We start from the raw sequence: 17,094 nt of genomic DNA on the forward strand, positions 1-17,094 counted from the left end.
CAGATTAAGATGAGTGCAGCCGTCCATTAGACCACCTTTAAAAAATATAGGGACTTTATTTAGACGTGCAGAGTATATCATTAAAAAAGATAAATTGTGCTCTATGCATTGTTTGTACTGATGTGCTTTATGCCATGTATTTAGGTCTCCCAAGCAGGATTTAAAGAATGCCACATTTTGTTTTTAGCTCACCTGTCACAAAGAGACAGGGTGAGCTTTTGTGATCGCTTTTCGTCCGGCGTCCGTCCGGCATCCGTACATAAACTTTTACTTAAAATGACATGTCATAAACCAATAAGCCAATTTCATCCAAACATCACAAGAATGTTCCTTAGGTGGTCACCTTTAGAAATTGTTCAAAGAATTTATTTCCATGCAGAACTCTGGTTGCCATGGCAACCGAAAGAAAAAACTTTGAATATTTTCTTTAAAAAAACCCAAATAGCTAGAGCTAAGCTATTTAGCATGAAACATCTAGTGTGTGTCTACCAAGTTTGTTCAAATAAAAGCCATTGGGTCAAAATTGGCCCCGCCCTAGGGTGTCATTGATTTTCCCTATATGCATATAGTAAATACTTAAAAAACTTCTTTTAAAGAACCCAAAGAGCTAGAACTAAGATATTTAGCATGAACCATATTCTAATGAGTGTCTACCAAGTTTGTTCAAATAAAAGCCCTAGGTTCAAAATTGGCCCCGCCCCAGGGGGTCATTGATTTTTCCTATATGCATATAGTAATAACTTAAAAATCTTCTTTTAAAGAACTCAAAGAGCTAGAGTTAAGATATTTAGCATGACACATGTTCTTATGGGTGTCTACAAAGTTTGTTCAAATAAAAAACCTGGGGTCAAAATTAGTCCTGCCCCGGGGGTCATTGATTTTCCTTATATGTGTCTAGCAAAATCTTAAAAAATCTTCTTTGAAAAAACCCAAAAAGCTAAAGCTTATATATTTAGCATGAAACATCTTCTAGTGAGTGTCTACAAAGATGGTTCAAATAAAAGCCCTGGGGTCAAATTGGCTTAGGGGGATTATTGATGTGTATAGCAAAAACTTAAAAATTCTTCTTTTAATAAAACCCGACGAGCTAGAGCTTAGTTGTTTAGCATGAAACATCTTCTTATGAGTGTATACCAAGTTTGTTCAAATAAAAGCCTTGGGATTAAAATTGGCCGTGGAGGGGGGAAGGGGGGAGGTCATTGTTTTTCATGATATGTGTGTAGTAAAAACTTAACATCATGAAACATCTTCTAATGGGTGTCTTCCAAGTTTGCTCAAATAAAAGCCCTGGGGTTTATACTGGCCCCGCTCCTGGGGCCTATATACAGTTGAGCGACCTCAGGGCCATCATGGCCCTCTTGTTTGGTGTCTGTTAGCAACAAAACTTGAACCTGAACAACCTGGAATCAATTCTTGCAGCAAGAGGCACATAGAGGTCACAGGGTCAAAGCTAAAGGTCACCAGGATCAAGGCCCCTCCCTCTCCCCAGTCCAAATTTGAAAAATAAATAAACATAGAGTGGTTTTAGAAAACTATGTTTGTCATATTATTGAAAATGACTGCTATTATTTTGATAGGTGGGATACAGTTTCTAACAAGCTACAGAGTGGTGAAATAAAGTTCAGAGATATAGAGAAAATTCTTGGCAACAGATACCAAAAGGATTATGACAATATGATAGTTGAATTGAAAACATTTGGACTAAATGTCAAATGTATACATAAGCGGGTTGACCAGTTAAAGAAGTACCGACATCTAGGAGATTGTGTGAAAGGAGCAAAAACCATTCTGAAATTTGCAAATGACTACAACCTAAAGGGAGATTTTAAAGAAATTAGAATTATTGCAAATGTGAGTATTTGGTTTTTTTTTGTACAACTTCAGTTCTTATTCTTATTGTACATTGCAGGTCAGGTAATACCGACTGTTGTAATTGTGCTTATTACATGATTTAATATGCCACCCAAAATTTTTGAAAGACATATTGTTTTGCCTTACCCATCTATCCATTTGTGTGTTCACATTAAGTTTGTCAGGCTTTCACAAGTCAAACAGTTCACAAGATTTTGACTGAACTTCACAGGAATGATCAGTACCAACCCAAGTTGTGCATATCATTTGCATATAGCTTTCCTGCAGTAAATGGTCACCAGAGCAAAAAATAAAAAATTCTGGTATGGCTTTCACAGGGGGTATTTTGACAAAACATATACAGATGTGATCAGTACCAACGTTAATATCCCAGGAACATTCTGCCTCGCTGCACACAGCTTTGCTGCAGGGGTAAAAATGGAAAAATCTTGTCTGGCTTTCACAGGTCAAACTGCTGGCGAGAATATATGCCTCTTTGTACACACAGGAGAGACATGTTTTTGTGACAAAACCCCTATTAAAAAAGTAGGTGAATAGGAATGTGATATCAGGTCAAGCATTTACACTAATACAGTTAATCTATTAGTTACTTAGGACCAGTACTTTAATAATAGAATTGTGCAGGCAAAAGTACAGAGCTGGATCAGATACACTACATAATAGTAACATAAGTCTGCTTTTCTCCCAATGCTACTAATGTAGGGTTTATTTTGCACTAACAAAAACTTTGTAATACACAGCATGGTGAAAATGATCTGGAGATGAAATCCTTTGATGAGAGTGTGATGAATGCCTGTGATTTCCTCAAGGACCTTACACCACAGAGAGAGAAATGCCTGAACATGTTTGTTCAGTGCAGACCTTTAGTTCAGTGGTTGAAAGAATCAATGAAGAAAGGTAAGATTGTTTATATTGCAATTTATTTAGTCAACAAAAACAGTTAAAATTGTCAAATGAACAAAGGAAGTAAATTTCAGATATGTTTTGACTACAATGTATATGTTTCATGTGGGTTGTCCCAATACCCAGTGACAAGAGTGTTTAAAATTTTAACAGAAGAGATATGAATAAGATATTTTAATATGTTATAAACTCATACAATTGAAACATTTTCACAAATTAAGACAGAAAAATATCAACAAACATCAAAATGATGACATAAATACCATGGCAACTGTGTGTGAAATCGTGGTGTACGTCCAACGTCAAAGACCATGTTAAACCTGCATTTTGGGCCTTTTAAAAAGTACTCTCTGTGGCGTTCAACAGATAAACTGTTGGTTTATCGTTAATTGTCAATAACAAACTTAATCCATGTGCTTGTTAGTCTTTGTTGAATGTTTGGGTGACTGAACATTAATTTCTCTCTAGTATCGTACTTCCGATCTTGTTAAACCTGCTCTAGCTGTTGGAAAATAGGCGATGGAGATTGGTCTTCCTGTTTGTTGTTTTTCATATTTTTACATTTTGTAATGCAGAATTCTGCTATCATTCATGTCATTTGTCATGTCGGAGTATGTTGCTAAACTGTTCTATTTACGTGTATTAATTTTAAAGTCTTAATAATTGTCATACTTTTAGTACTCAATAGAATCGGATAACTGTTCGCAGCGCGGCATGTTCTTTGGACCACATCATTTTTAACTTTGATGTTTTCATTTGTCTTTTTCTCATTTGTTTTCTTAAGTTATTAAACTGAATTTCCTGGGATGACGTTATCATATTAGCAGAGGAAGTTTACATTATAGCGCAAACACAATCAGATATTTGGAATACACGTTATTTATTAAAAACCTATTTATAACAAACGCAGATTGTTTGATGTGCGCCGGGAACTCAGGCCTATGTCATTAATATTTAGAATTTTCAAGTAACTTGAGTACATATTTGTAAATGAGTGAATGTAATGTAAAATAATAAATTATGGGTTAAATGTGTGAATTATTATATATTGGCGGTAAAAACCAACCGTCTATAAGATTGGTCAGGGACTTTTATGACAACCCTCGTATATATGTATATGTGTTTAAAAATTGCACATAATGATTTTTTGTATCTATGACATTCTGTGATTTAATTATTTTTTTTCATAATTATAGCTGGATTAAAAGAGCTGAAGGTATTTGTTGACCTGGCATTTATGTCAGCTGGTGATGAACCAATCAACATTGCTCGTGTTCAGTGTCTCCACTCAGCTGTGACAGGATATGCCCCGCTTATATTTGATCTGGATGAGAGTTCTGGATACAAGGAACTCTTGAATCTTTGTGCTGTTGTTTGGAAAGAACTTGAGGCAAATCCTAAGCTTCCAGATAAACTAGTATGTCATAATTTGTTGATTTTTTTCTCTAAATTTTGTAATGAACAGTTTTCGAAAAATGGAAACTGGATAAGTTAATTTAAGAAATTCAGAATGTTGAGAGTTGGAATTATCCAGTACTTGTGTCAAATAGAAAACATGGTTATGAATCCTTCTATGCCTAAAACCAAAGACCCAGGTTTAGATGCAAATCCATTAACCACTAGGCCACACAATCCCTTGATCGTGGTATTTGAGATTGCTTTCGAATATTTCATTTGCATATACATATATACTGTTCTCCTTTAAATTCACGGTACTTAGCGCTTTGAAACCATAAAAAAAAAAAAAAAAAATGAAACTTGTGGTACAAAAATTGTCATAAGCTTTAACATATAGGTATTTTCTGCTGTATGGCACAAGGAAACAAACAATATATTCAGTCAGTCAATTTTAATGGACCAAACTTAGACCATATGTCAGCCATTTTGAAAACAGTATGTCATCATTTAAATCGCGGTAATGGTGTTACATTTCAGTTCTTCAAGTTTCCTTTAAAATTTTTACATGTTATTTTGCTTGATTTTAAATATTAAAATTATCCTTACCTTGTAACTCAAAATTTATTTCTTCAATAATCAAGAACATTGATGATTGTTTCAGACATACGCACAAATTTAATGGACTATTATTGCTTTTTGTAGAAATTTGTAAAATGTTGTTTTGTTTTAAGTAAAAAAATCTAGAGATTTAAAATATTTTGCACAAAAACTTTGTGTTGCATAGGGGTATGAATAAAATATGTCAATTCTGACCAATTTTAACACTGGCGACATGAAAATATGCCATTGCCGTGAAATAAGTGATGACACGGAATAAGTGATGTTGAGTATAGTGTATCATTTTATATATAAGTTGAATAAAATGTAAATTACTTGTCTTAATTATACAGAGAGACACAAATAGACAGATACAATGGCTTAAAGAAATCAAGAAAGCTCACGGTTCAGTGGAGGTTACCTCCCTCATGCAGGCTGAAGCTATTAATGCTAATGGAATATTTACAGTGGGTAAAAATGCATGGAAGAAAGATGCTGATGCTCATAAGATGGATGAAACTCTACTGGTATGGTAACATTTTTATTATATTCATGCATAAAAATGTGTATATCCTTATTGAAGTACACAGAGATTTATACTTCAAATTCTGTAATAGATATCAAATCCTAAATCATACCTAGCATTTCACCTCTTAAGGAGATCAGAATGAAAAATATTTTTATTGCATATATATATAGAGGATATATACACTTGTACCTACATTTCTGTGTAAACTGTGTACCAAACTTTTTAGCTCATCTGACCGCCCCATGGGTCATAGGTTTTCCTTATATGTATATATTTAAAACTTAAAAATTCTTCTTGTTTGAAGGTACAAGTCTTAGAGCTTAGATATTTGGTATATATTATTATCTATAGGTCCTCTACCAAAGTTGTTCAAATGATAGTGCTGGGGTCAAAATTGGCCCCGCCCCGGGGGTCATAGGTTTTCCATATATGTATATAAATAATAACTTAAAAAAATTTCTTGTCTGAAGGTACAAGGCTTAGAGCTTAGATAATTGGTATATAATATTATCTATAGGTCCTCTACCAAAGTTGTTCAAATAATAGCCCTTGGGTCAATATTTGCCCCACCCTAGGGGGTCTGAGTTTTCCTAATATGTATATAGTAAAAACTAAAAAATTCTTCTGGTTTGAAGGTATAAGGCTTAGAGCTTAGATAATTGGTATAATATTATCTCTTGGTCCTCTACCAAAGTTGTTCAAATTATAGCCCTGGGGTCAAAATTGGCCCTGCCCCAGGGGGTCATAGGTTTTCCTTATCTGTTTATAGTAAAAACTTAAAAAATTCTTCTTGTTTGAAGGTACAAGGCTTAGAGCTTAGATATTTGGTAAATAATATTTTCTTTAGGTCCTCTACCAAAGTTGTTCAAATTGTAGCCCTGGGGTCAAAATTGGCCCAGCCCCAGGGGGTCATAGGTTTTCCTTATATGTATAATAATAGTACAAGGCTTAGAGCTTAGATATTTTGTATATTATATTATCTGTAGGTCGTCTACCAAAGCTGTTTAAATTAAAGCCAGGGGTCAAAATTGGCCCCGCCCCGGGGGTCATAGGTTTTCCTCATATGTATATAATAAAAACTTAAAAAATCTTATTGTCTGAAGGTACAATGCTTAGAGCTTAGATATTTGGTACGTAATATCACCTATAGGTCCTCTACCAAAGTTGTTCAAATTAAATCCATTGGGTCAATATTGGCTCGCCCCAGGGGGTCATAGGTTTTCCTTATATGTACATACTAAAAACATAAAAATTCTTCTTGTTTGAAGGTACAAGGCTTAGAGCTTTGATATTTGGTATATAATATTATCTATAGGTCCTCTACCAAAGTTGTTCAAATTATAGCCCTGGGGTCAAAATAGGCCCCGCCCCAGGGGTTAAAGATTTTCATTATATGTATATATTTAAAAAATTCAAAATTCTTCTTGTTTGATGGTTCAAGGCTTAGAGCTTAGATAATTGGTATATAATATTATCTATAGGTCCTTTACCAAAGTTGTTCAAATTATAGCCCTGAGGGTCAAAATTGGCCCAGCCCCGGGGGTCATAGGTTTCCTAATATGTATATAAAAAAACAAACTTAGAAATCTTCTTGTTTGAAGATACAAGGCTTAGAGCTTAGATATTTGGTACGTTATATCAACTATAGGTTCTCTACCAAAGTTGTTCAAATTATAGGCCTTGGGTCAAAATTGGCCCTGCCCCAGGGGTCAAAGATTTTCCTTATATGTATATATTTAAAAAAATTAAAAATTCTTCTTGTTTTATGGTACAAGGCTTAGAGCTTAGATAATTGGTATATAATACTATCTATAGGTCTTCTACCAAGATTGTTCAAATTATAGCCCTAGGGTCAAAATTGAATTTAAGACCAGGTAACTTCACTTTTGTATATCAATTGCATTTAGTACTCAGGTGAGCGCATTGGGGCCAATGGCCCCCTTGTTTTTAGCTCACCTGTCACAAAGTGACAGGGTGAGCTTTTGTGATCGCTTTTCGTCCGGCGTCCGTCCGGCGTCCGTCCGTCGTCCGTCCGTAAACTTTTACTTTAAATGACATCTCCTCATAAACCACTAAGCCAATTTCATCCAAACTTCACAGGAATGTTCCTTTGGTGGTCACCTTTAAAAATTGTTCAAAGAATTTAATTCCATGCAGAACTCTGGTTGCCATGGCAACCGAAAGAAAAAACTTTAAATATCTTCTTTTAAAAAACCATAAGAGCTAGAGCTTAGATATTTGGCATGAAACATCTTCTAGTGAGTGTCTACCAAGTTTGTTCAATTAAAAGCCCTGGGGTCAAAATTGGCCCCGCCCCGAGGGGTCATTGATTTTCCCTATATGCATATAGTGAAAACTTAAAAAATCTTTTTTTAAAGAACCCAAAGAGCTAGAGCTAAGATATTTAGCATGAAACATGTTCTAATGGGTGTCTACCAAGTTTGTTCAAATAAAAGCCTTGGGGTCAAAATTGGCCCCGCCCCGGGGGGTCATTGATTTTCCTATATGCATATAGTAAAAACTTAAAAAATCTTCTTTTAAAGAACTCAAAGAGCTATGGCTAAGATATTGAGCATCAAACATGTTCTAATAGGTGTCTACCAAGTTTGTTCAAATAAAAGCCCTGGGGTCAAAATTGGCCCAGCCCCAGGGGGCCATTGATTTTCCCTATATACATATAGTAAAAACTTAAAAAATCTTCTTTTAAAGAACCAAAAGAGTTAGAGCTAAGATATTTAGCATGAAACATGTTCTAATAAGTGTCTACCAAGTTTGTTCAAATAAAAGCCCTGGGGTCAAAATTGGCCCCGCCCCGGGGGGGGGGGGGGTCATTGATTTTCCCTATATGCATATAGTAAAAACTTAAAAAATCTTCTTTTAAAGAACTCAAAGAGCTATGGCTAAGATATTTAGCATCAAACATGTTCTAATAGGTGTCTACCAAGTTTGTTCAAATAAAAGCCCTGGGGTCAAAATTGGCACCGCCCCGGGGGTCATTGATTTTCCTTATGCGTGTATAACAAAAACTTAAAAAATCTTCTTTGAAAAAACCCAAATAGCTACAGTTAAGATATTAAGCATGAAACATCTTTTAGTGAGTGTCTACAAAGTTTGTTCAAATAAAAGACCTGGGGTCAAAATTGGCCCCGCTCCCGGGGGTCATTGATTTTCTTTATATGTGTATAGCAAAAACTTAAAATCTTCTTTGAAAAAACCCAAATAGCTAGAGTTTTAGATATTAAGCATGAAACATCTTCTAGTAAGTGTCTGCAAAGTTTGTTCAAATAAAAGCCCTGGGGGTCAAAAACTGGCCCGGCCCCAGGGGTGTCATTGTTTTTAACTATATGTGTATAGTAAAAACTTAAAAAAAATCTTCTTTTAAAAAGCCCAATGAGCTAGAGCTTAGATGTTTAGCATGAAACATCTTCTTATGGGTGTCTACCAAGTTTGTGCAAATAAAAGCCCTTGGGTTAAATTGGCCCTGCAAGGTTGGGGGGGATGGTTGGGGGGGGGGGCCTATATACAGGTGAGCGACCTCAGGGCCATCATGGCCCTCTTGTTTAACTTGTTCTCTTACTTTCCATTATATAGTTACTTATATGATTATTTTAATTGTTTATTGGAACAATGCTTATTATTGCATAGGCTGTGATGGACATTATAAAGCTAACAGTTCCGGAGAAAGAAGGCAAGAGTCAGTTAAGGAACTATACGTTCTCCCAATGTCAGGATCTACAGAGTAGACTCATGTTGGTGGCTGGGAAGGCAGAGATGGGTACAGATAGTGTGGACAGATTTACCATGGTAACAATATCTTAGCAACAATAGAATAATTTTTTTAATTGGTTTTGAGCTATATAGTAAAGCTTTGGATTGTTGACATATTTGAGAATAACTGTTGCACTTTATGAATAGATTTTAAGTATACTCCATTCAGAGGCCAAGCACAGATGAAATGTACATTTTCTGATTCAAGCCGGCCGGTTAGTGAAATAGGTCAATTTTGTTGTGATTGATCATTCACACTGTACCTCTGCTCTTGTATGTACAGAAGTAATCAGTTCCCTGTGAAAGTGAAAGCAACTAGTACTGGTAAATTGATTGACAGTCTGCCCAGAAATGATACGGTGGCTGAAATTCAAAATATATATTTACCGAAAAAAGGCAAATTTGCAAAATTCTTTTCTTTGAATTTTACTTTCATAAGTAGTAAAATGTTAAAAAGCTGGAAAAAATACTTCAGAGTGTTTGGCAAATGTGATACAATGTATAGCATGTTTTACCTATTGTGTAACAAGATATAATTAATCATTATATTTATATAGTGAAACTTCAAAATCTATATGTAACAGATAGCCCGTGTCCTTTCCTTTTGTAAATTAAAACATTGCACATACAATTTGTATCATTTCACAGATATTTGACAGTATAACCAGACTTAGCAATGTGTACATGAAACTTTGTTCATCTGGATGTGTGCTGTTTAAAGACTGGACAGCTAGATTCCTGTGTTATCCTAAACATGATCGTCCAGTTTGTGCCATACTAGAGTTTGGCCAAGGTGATAGTGTACCTCAGCTGAAGGTAAGTCTAAACATAATACTGAATTATTTAATATGAGCCTGTTTAATTCTTATCGAATAAACCTTTATAAACTAATATTTTTAGTGCACTGTCTAGTGGTTATCTTTAACAGTGTGAAAATCAGTCAAAAACATTTTATTTTGCAGCTAAATTTATTATCTAAATTAACCTGCATTGCAAAGGTCAAATGATGGCTTTAGAGCTTTACTACGGGAAAACAGATTACTAGTGCTTCCCCATTAATTATCTAAGGCACAAGTTGGCACTTGAATAAGTGCAACATATCTTCAGAAACTTAGCTGGTGAGCTTCTTTGTATGAAATATTTCAAAGTATGTTGTAGAAATCAAACCCATACAAATGTTGTTAAAGTGATCTGAAGCTTGAGCTTGCAGGCTTCTTTTCACAGCTGTATTCATATAATCGCAAAATTGTTCACCATTGATTTGTACCATAGCAAGCAGTGGCTTTCCATAGCTATCATTGACTTCCATAGCAACCATTGACTTTCCATAGCCACCAGTGACCTCAAAGACTATAGCAACCATTGACTTTCCATAGCAACCAGTAACCTCTTTAGCAACCATTGACTTTCCGTAGCAACCATTGACTCCCATTACAATTGTTTTTTAAGTTTTGTGTGATGGTAACTAATATATTGTTTTACTATAGGGAAGACGATCTGAGAGGGAGGACTTGAAGGATATAATTCCTGAACTAGCCAAGTTTATGGAATGTTGTCTTGATGAATGGCTGGATCATATTAAGGAGAAACGAAAGACTTATCTTCATTTGAACTACTACACTGTAGACCAACTTGTTATCCTTCAGAGAGAACTGGTTAAAATGGGAATAGAATCAGAGCCGTCACATCTGGTGTATCCTTTGTTGTCTGCTGTAAAAGAGAATTGTACTCCAGGTATTGTCTAATACTGAAATCTTTACTATCTCAGTTATCAAAGAAAGCTCAATCAATATCCATCTATTCAATTAGGCTTGTTTTCTTTAAAGTTACTGTTAACATTTCTAACATTGTTTGCCAAAGTCATCAGTTACCAACTTGGAGAAAAATGAAATGTATAGAGAATATTGAATGAGTGTAAGTTCAATACTGAACAAGTTGAATAAAATAAATTATGATATTATTTTATTAGAGTTCAATAAATTTAGTATTGAACCTACACAAAAATAAAATTGTATTTATCACATACCCAAAATAAAAGCTGTTTAAAGTGAAAAAAAAATCTTTATTTCATTGAAGTGACTATGTTAATACGCTTACATTAAGCACGTCTACACTGTTTGTATAACCCAAATGAGGTTGCGTCAGAATAATTTTTATATGCATGGCCATGCAATACCATTTTTACGGAATCTTAAAAGTGGCACGGGTATGTTAAAAATTTATGTATCAACTTTTTACTATTTCTAGATGACCTTATAGAGGCAATGGCTGCTGCTAAAGAAGAGATAGATGGTGATGTAGATATGGAAGCTGTAGGTGAAAATGCTGATGACGATGAGGGAGATGAAATGCCAGCTGATGCCACTGAAGACGAGAAGAGACAAAATTTTATACAGGAACTTGTCGTAGCTGGATATGATGAGGCCCTTGCACTGAGGGCACTGCAGTTTATGGGACCAGAGGATGTTACTGCCGGTAATAATCTTCATCAAATCAAGATTTAAAAGGAAAATTATAAAAATATTATTTAATACAATCAGAGGAATTGCAATAAATTAACATACAAAATGTGGTATGGAGTTTTTCTTAAATTTCGGTCAAAACATAAATGATCTTAGAATGACTGACAAAATGTTCAACTATTATGTATAGATTTGTTTTGTTAAATAAATGCTATGTTTTTTTACATGTCATTTTAACACTTTATAAATTTGAATGATTACATTCTGATAATTGTCTAAATTTATCTCCAAACTTCAGGTATAGTATGGTGTATGGATCATGATGAGGACTCCAATATGTCTGATGATGTGGAACAGCCTCAAATTGATAATCAACCAATGAGAGAGCAGGTTACACCGAGACCTATATTCACTGGCTGGAGCCAATCACAGACTGACATACAAACTATGATTCTAACAAACATATCTGGACTGAGAAAGCAGAAGTATATAGCTCATTTTTAGCTCGACTATACGAAGTATATGGAGAGCTGTCCTACTCGCCCCGGCGTCGGAGTCCGCGTCCAGATTTTAGATTAAAGTTTTGGTGCAGTAAAATATTTTTCACTATAACTTTGTCATTTCTTAAGGTATCAACTTCAAACTTCAAATTTATGTTCCTTATCATCAACCACATCTTATGTGACAAGGTTCATAACTCTAGCACCAATATTTTCAGATTTATCTCCCCTTGAACTTAGAATTTTCCTTAAAAAATACTATTTTTTACTGTTACTTCTTTATTTCTTAAGGGATCAACCTCATACTTCAAATATATGTACCTTATCATCATCCCAATCTTATGTGACAAGGTTCATAACTCTAGCACCAATATTTTCAGATTTATCTCCCCTTGAACTTAGAATTTTCCTTAAAAAATACTATTTCTTACTGTTTCTTCTTAATTTCTTAAGGGATCAACCTCATACTTCAAATATATGTACCTTATCATCATCCCCATCTTATGTGACAAGGTTCATAACTATAGCACCAATATTTTCAGATTTATCTCCCTTTGAACTTAGAATTTTCCATTAAAAATATTATTTTTTACTGTTACTTATTTATTTCTAAAGGGATCAACTTCATACTTCAAATATATTTACGTTATCATCATCCACATCTTATGTTACAAGGTTCATAACTCTAGCACCAAGAATTATCTCCCCATAAACTTAGATTTTTTTACTAGAAAAATGTTATTTTTTATAATATTTTTTTTCTTTTTAAAGGTATCTACCTCAAACTTCAAATACTTATTTCTTATCATCAATTACATTTTATGTGACAATGTTCATAACTCTTGAAGCAATATTTACAGATTTATCTCTCTTTGAACTTAGAATTTTCTTTAAGAAATATAATAACTTCTTTACTTTTTAAGGTATCTACTTCAAACTTCAAATATATATTTCTTATCATTACACAAATGTTGTGTGACAAGGTCCATAACTCTAGCATGACTATTTTAGAATTATTCCCCTTGATCTTGGAATTAATGTTAACAAATGTTATTTTTTTACTATAATTTAATACATAATTATACATAATTGATTTTTCTTTCATAGTTTTGTCCTCCTTACTGCGTCCAGTATTTTATTAGTCGAGCTTCGCTGTCTCCTGTGACAGCTCTTGTAATACCTTCTGATAAGTCAACTTGAAAAAGTATTAACATAACATTGATTTTTATTATATAATATGTTTCATTACAATAATGATGGTGATTGAGAGAATTTAAGTTTTTGCATGCATTAGCAACTTTAAATAAACATGTGATTTTGACTAAATTTATAAAAATCAAGGTTTATGTTACAGTGATGTTGGATCGACGCCTCTGATCAGTGATCTTACTGCATTATGGAAACAGTTTCTGGATTCTATATCTTCCAATATACGAGACTATCTAAGTCTGGAACATCTTGGTCTTATACTGAAATATCTTGCTAGAAAAGGTATGATAACTATTAATATACAGTAGAACTTCTATGAGTCGATCTTCGATTAGTCAATTTTCTCGATGTGTCGAAGTAAAATGAAAGTCCCGATTTTTTCCCTTATATATTCCTTATAAAAACCTATTTATGAGTCGAGATTTTATGTGTCGAATTTTTCGATGTGTCGAAGTTTTTTCGTTGTCCATATAGAATAAATCTAGTACAATTTACCACAAATAAGTCGAAGTCCTTTGATTATTTTGACACCTTCGATCTCGAGACATTTTTCACACCTTTTCTGGCCGCGAAGACGATTTCCGATCAACTTTAGTGACAGGTGTTAATTACACAGCCGAGTGTTCAAACAGCCTTTCTATGCACTTAAATGTGTGAAAAAATGCTTGAATCATTACTATTTTAATTGCCATAGCAGTATTTGAAAGAACATGTAAACATTAAAAACTGTCATTTGAGTACTTCCGTGACCCGGTGTCGCGTGATAATCACACGCGAAATATTTACTATAAGCTGGTTTAGTTATTGCCCTTTCATATTGTTACGCCTTTTGTAACTTCATTGTATACGTCAACAGGGAGTCCAAATCTTTAAATGTGAAAAATTATTTAACATGTCATATTTATCATTGTATTATTATGTAAAATATCAGATTAATGAATGAAAGAAAAACATGAAATAGGCTATGTTATAGATTTTATAATAAGGGCTAGTCACTGGTTGAAATTTTGTCATGAAATTAAGACCTATTCATGAGTCGAAGTCCCGATGTGTCGAAGTTTTTATGCAAGTCCCTCCAACTTTGACTTACCGAAGTTCTACTGTATTTGAAAAGTAATCTGAAATACAGAGTGAAATTATTTAAGTATTGCCAATTTCTACTGAATTGTATATGTTTTGCTCTCTTTTTCAGTGAAGTATAGTCATGCAGTTACCAGCATTGATCACAAATCATTTTATCTAATTTAGTTCTTGATCTTTAGCTCCACTTTTATGTATAGAGATCTCTACCTGCCACACCAATTTTAAGTCAAAAGATCGAAGGTGAATGCCACTGGAACCTGCTATTACAAAGCATTAAACTGGCCTAAAAACTTTGTATGTAGAGGGAGCAAACTTACGAGTTTACCTAAAGCTTTCTTCATAAGCCAAAATTTATAATTCATAGTTTTCTTTTTATGTTTTCTTTTCATGATTACTTTTTTAGATACAAAAGAAGTATCCAGATCGCTACCACCAGGCTTCAAAGAAGGTAAACCCAACCTGATTATATGTCCCTCAGGTAAGCTGGATTATTCTAAACTTGAATATCAACATAAATAACAATACAAACAATGCCAAACTCACAGAAGAATGTGATTGCATTATGAGACCTTTCATTATTTTTTTGGCATTTATTTTGTTAGCTTTTTGAAATTAAACATTTGCTCACAAATAACTGCTTCAAAATCATGTAACATTATTGTTACAGTCTTAATAAATTGTACATTTAAATCTATATAGAATCAAGAATTTGCAAACTCTTCAGAAGGTTTTATACACTACTTGTATGTTTTAAATAATGATATTCATGTAATTGTACAGTGATATGAGACTGTTGTTCAAATATTTCATTTATGGATGGAAACATATACCGGTATGATATCTAGCCCTTACACTGCTAAATTGTTTAATAGATTAGTCTTTTCAATGTTCTATTGTCAATTCAATGTTGAGTTTGTGTTTTAATACCTTCAAGTTAAAATTATGCAGCCAGAGGTATATAGTGTGTTCAGACAGCATTGACGTTTAGACTGGTCTGCCTTTATACCAATGGTGTTGGTAGAACAAATTATTATGTGGCGGCATAGCCTAGTGGTTAATGCGTCGGACTAGTAATCTAATGATCACTAGCGGCATGGGTTTAAACCTCGTGATGGGCAAGTCATTGTATCCTTTAGCAAGAAACTTTACACTCATTGCTCAGTACTGGTTGGTTCCAGGCATGGATTCCAAAAGTGTAAGTGTCTATAACCTTATAGCTTCCTACACAATCGCAGAAAATAAATGCTGTATTGACCAACAAATTATTGCTTTTAACATTCAAAGATGGTTCTACTCGGGTGCCCCTGTGTGCATTATTTCAGGCATGAGCAGGCATCTGAGTAGAACCATCTTTGAATACTAAAAATAAGGTCCTCTTCCACCAGTAAAGTTTGAAAGTTGCCATTTGACCGTTACAGTGTTGCTGTGACTTAAATCACAACCAGAAATTTATTCAAAGATTTGATATTGTAGGAGATGTATTGATGACCACACTATCTATATATATGATGGACAGAGATCAACCTCTACCTATGTCAGATGAAATACTCTTGTGTACACCTAACACAACCAAAGATGAAGTAAGAAGTTAACAGAATTATATTACAACAAATTTAAAACACATTTTTAGTTCACATGAGCTTGCTCAGGATGTGCTTTTAGGATTGTTGAATGTCGTCGTCCGTCCACATTTGTTTGTTAACACTCTAGTGGTCACATTTTTGCCTCAATCATCATCAAACTTTGTCAGGATGCTTGTCTAGGTAATTGCTCGCATGAGTTCCAGCATGGGTCACCTCAGATGAAAATCTAGGTCACGGGAGCTAAAAATAGAAAAATCTTGTAAACACTGGAGTGGCTACTGTTTTGATCCAACTATCCTGTAAATTGGTCTGATGACTTCTAGGTCAAGTTCTAATATGGGCCATCAGGGGTCAAAAACTAGATCACACCTCCCAAATATGGAAAACGTTCTAAACACTCTAGTTGTTACATTTTGACTCAATTGTCATCAAACATGGTCAGGATGCTTGTCTAGGTAATTGCTTTGATGAGTTCGAACATGGGCCATCTGGAATGAAAAACTAGGTCACAGGAGTTAAAAATAGAAATTTTTTTGTAGCTCTAGTGGCTACTGTTTTGATCCAAATATCCTGAAAATTGGTCTGAAAGTTTGTTTTGATGATTTCTAGGTCAATTTTAAATATGGGTCACCTTGGGTCAAAAACTAGGTCCACCGCCTATATATGGATAAACCTTGTTAACACTCTAGTGGTCACATTTTGCCTCAATCATCATCAAACTTTGTCAAGATGCTTGTCTAGGAAATTACTTGGATGAGTTTGAACATTGATAATTTTGGATGAATAATTAGGTCACAGGAGCTAAAAATAGAAAAATCTTGTTAACACTCTAGTAAAATCTTGTTAACACTGTACTGGCTACTTTTGTTATCCAAATATCCTGGAAATTGGTCTGCAATATTTTTTTGATGATTTCTAGGTCAAGTTTGAATATGGGTCACCTGGGGTCTAAAACTAGGTCACACCAACCAAAATAAGAATTAACCTTGTTAACTGTCTAGTGGTCACAATTTTGACACAATTGATATCAAACATGGTCAGGATGCTTGCCTAAGTCTTTGCTTTGATGAGTTTGATTGATGAGGTGAGCAAAATAGGGCCATCTTGGCCCTCTTGTTGATATATAAACTTAAAATTTGTTATTATATTACTCAATTATTTTAAGCAAACTTATAAGTGATTTGATTGAA

General features: G+C 34.2%; 1 protein-coding gene across 1 annotated transcript in view; it reads left to right on the forward strand.

Annotated features, from left to right (window-relative positions):
* Window positions 1–15,901, forward strand: part of LOC132720870 (E3 ubiquitin-protein ligase RNF213-like) — a gene marked incomplete at its 3' end in the record, with an annotated part of 34,705 nt that extends 18,804 nt beyond the window's left edge. Inside the window, 12 exon segments of the mRNA XM_060705094.1 lie at window positions 1,578–1,851; window positions 2,613–2,769; window positions 3,972–4,192; window positions 5,124–5,297; window positions 8,945–9,103; window positions 9,716–9,883; window positions 10,555–10,801; window positions 11,315–11,542; window positions 11,828–12,014; window positions 13,384–13,520; window positions 14,725–14,799; window positions 15,795–15,901. Coding sequence (XP_060561077.1) covers window positions 1,578–1,851; window positions 2,613–2,769; window positions 3,972–4,192; window positions 5,124–5,297; window positions 8,945–9,103; window positions 9,716–9,883; window positions 10,555–10,801; window positions 11,315–11,542; window positions 11,828–12,014; window positions 13,384–13,520; window positions 14,725–14,799; window positions 15,795–15,901 — 2,134 coding nt within the window.
* Between the last annotated feature and the right edge of the window lie 1,193 nt (window positions 15,902–17,094).

This window comes from Ruditapes philippinarum, unplaced genomic scaffold (genome assembly GCF_026571515.1).
Source record: "Ruditapes philippinarum isolate M1 unplaced genomic scaffold, ASM2657151v2 ctg8136_1_1_1_1, whole genome shotgun sequence".
NCBI lineage: Eukaryota > Metazoa > Mollusca > Bivalvia > Venerida > Veneridae > Ruditapes > Ruditapes philippinarum.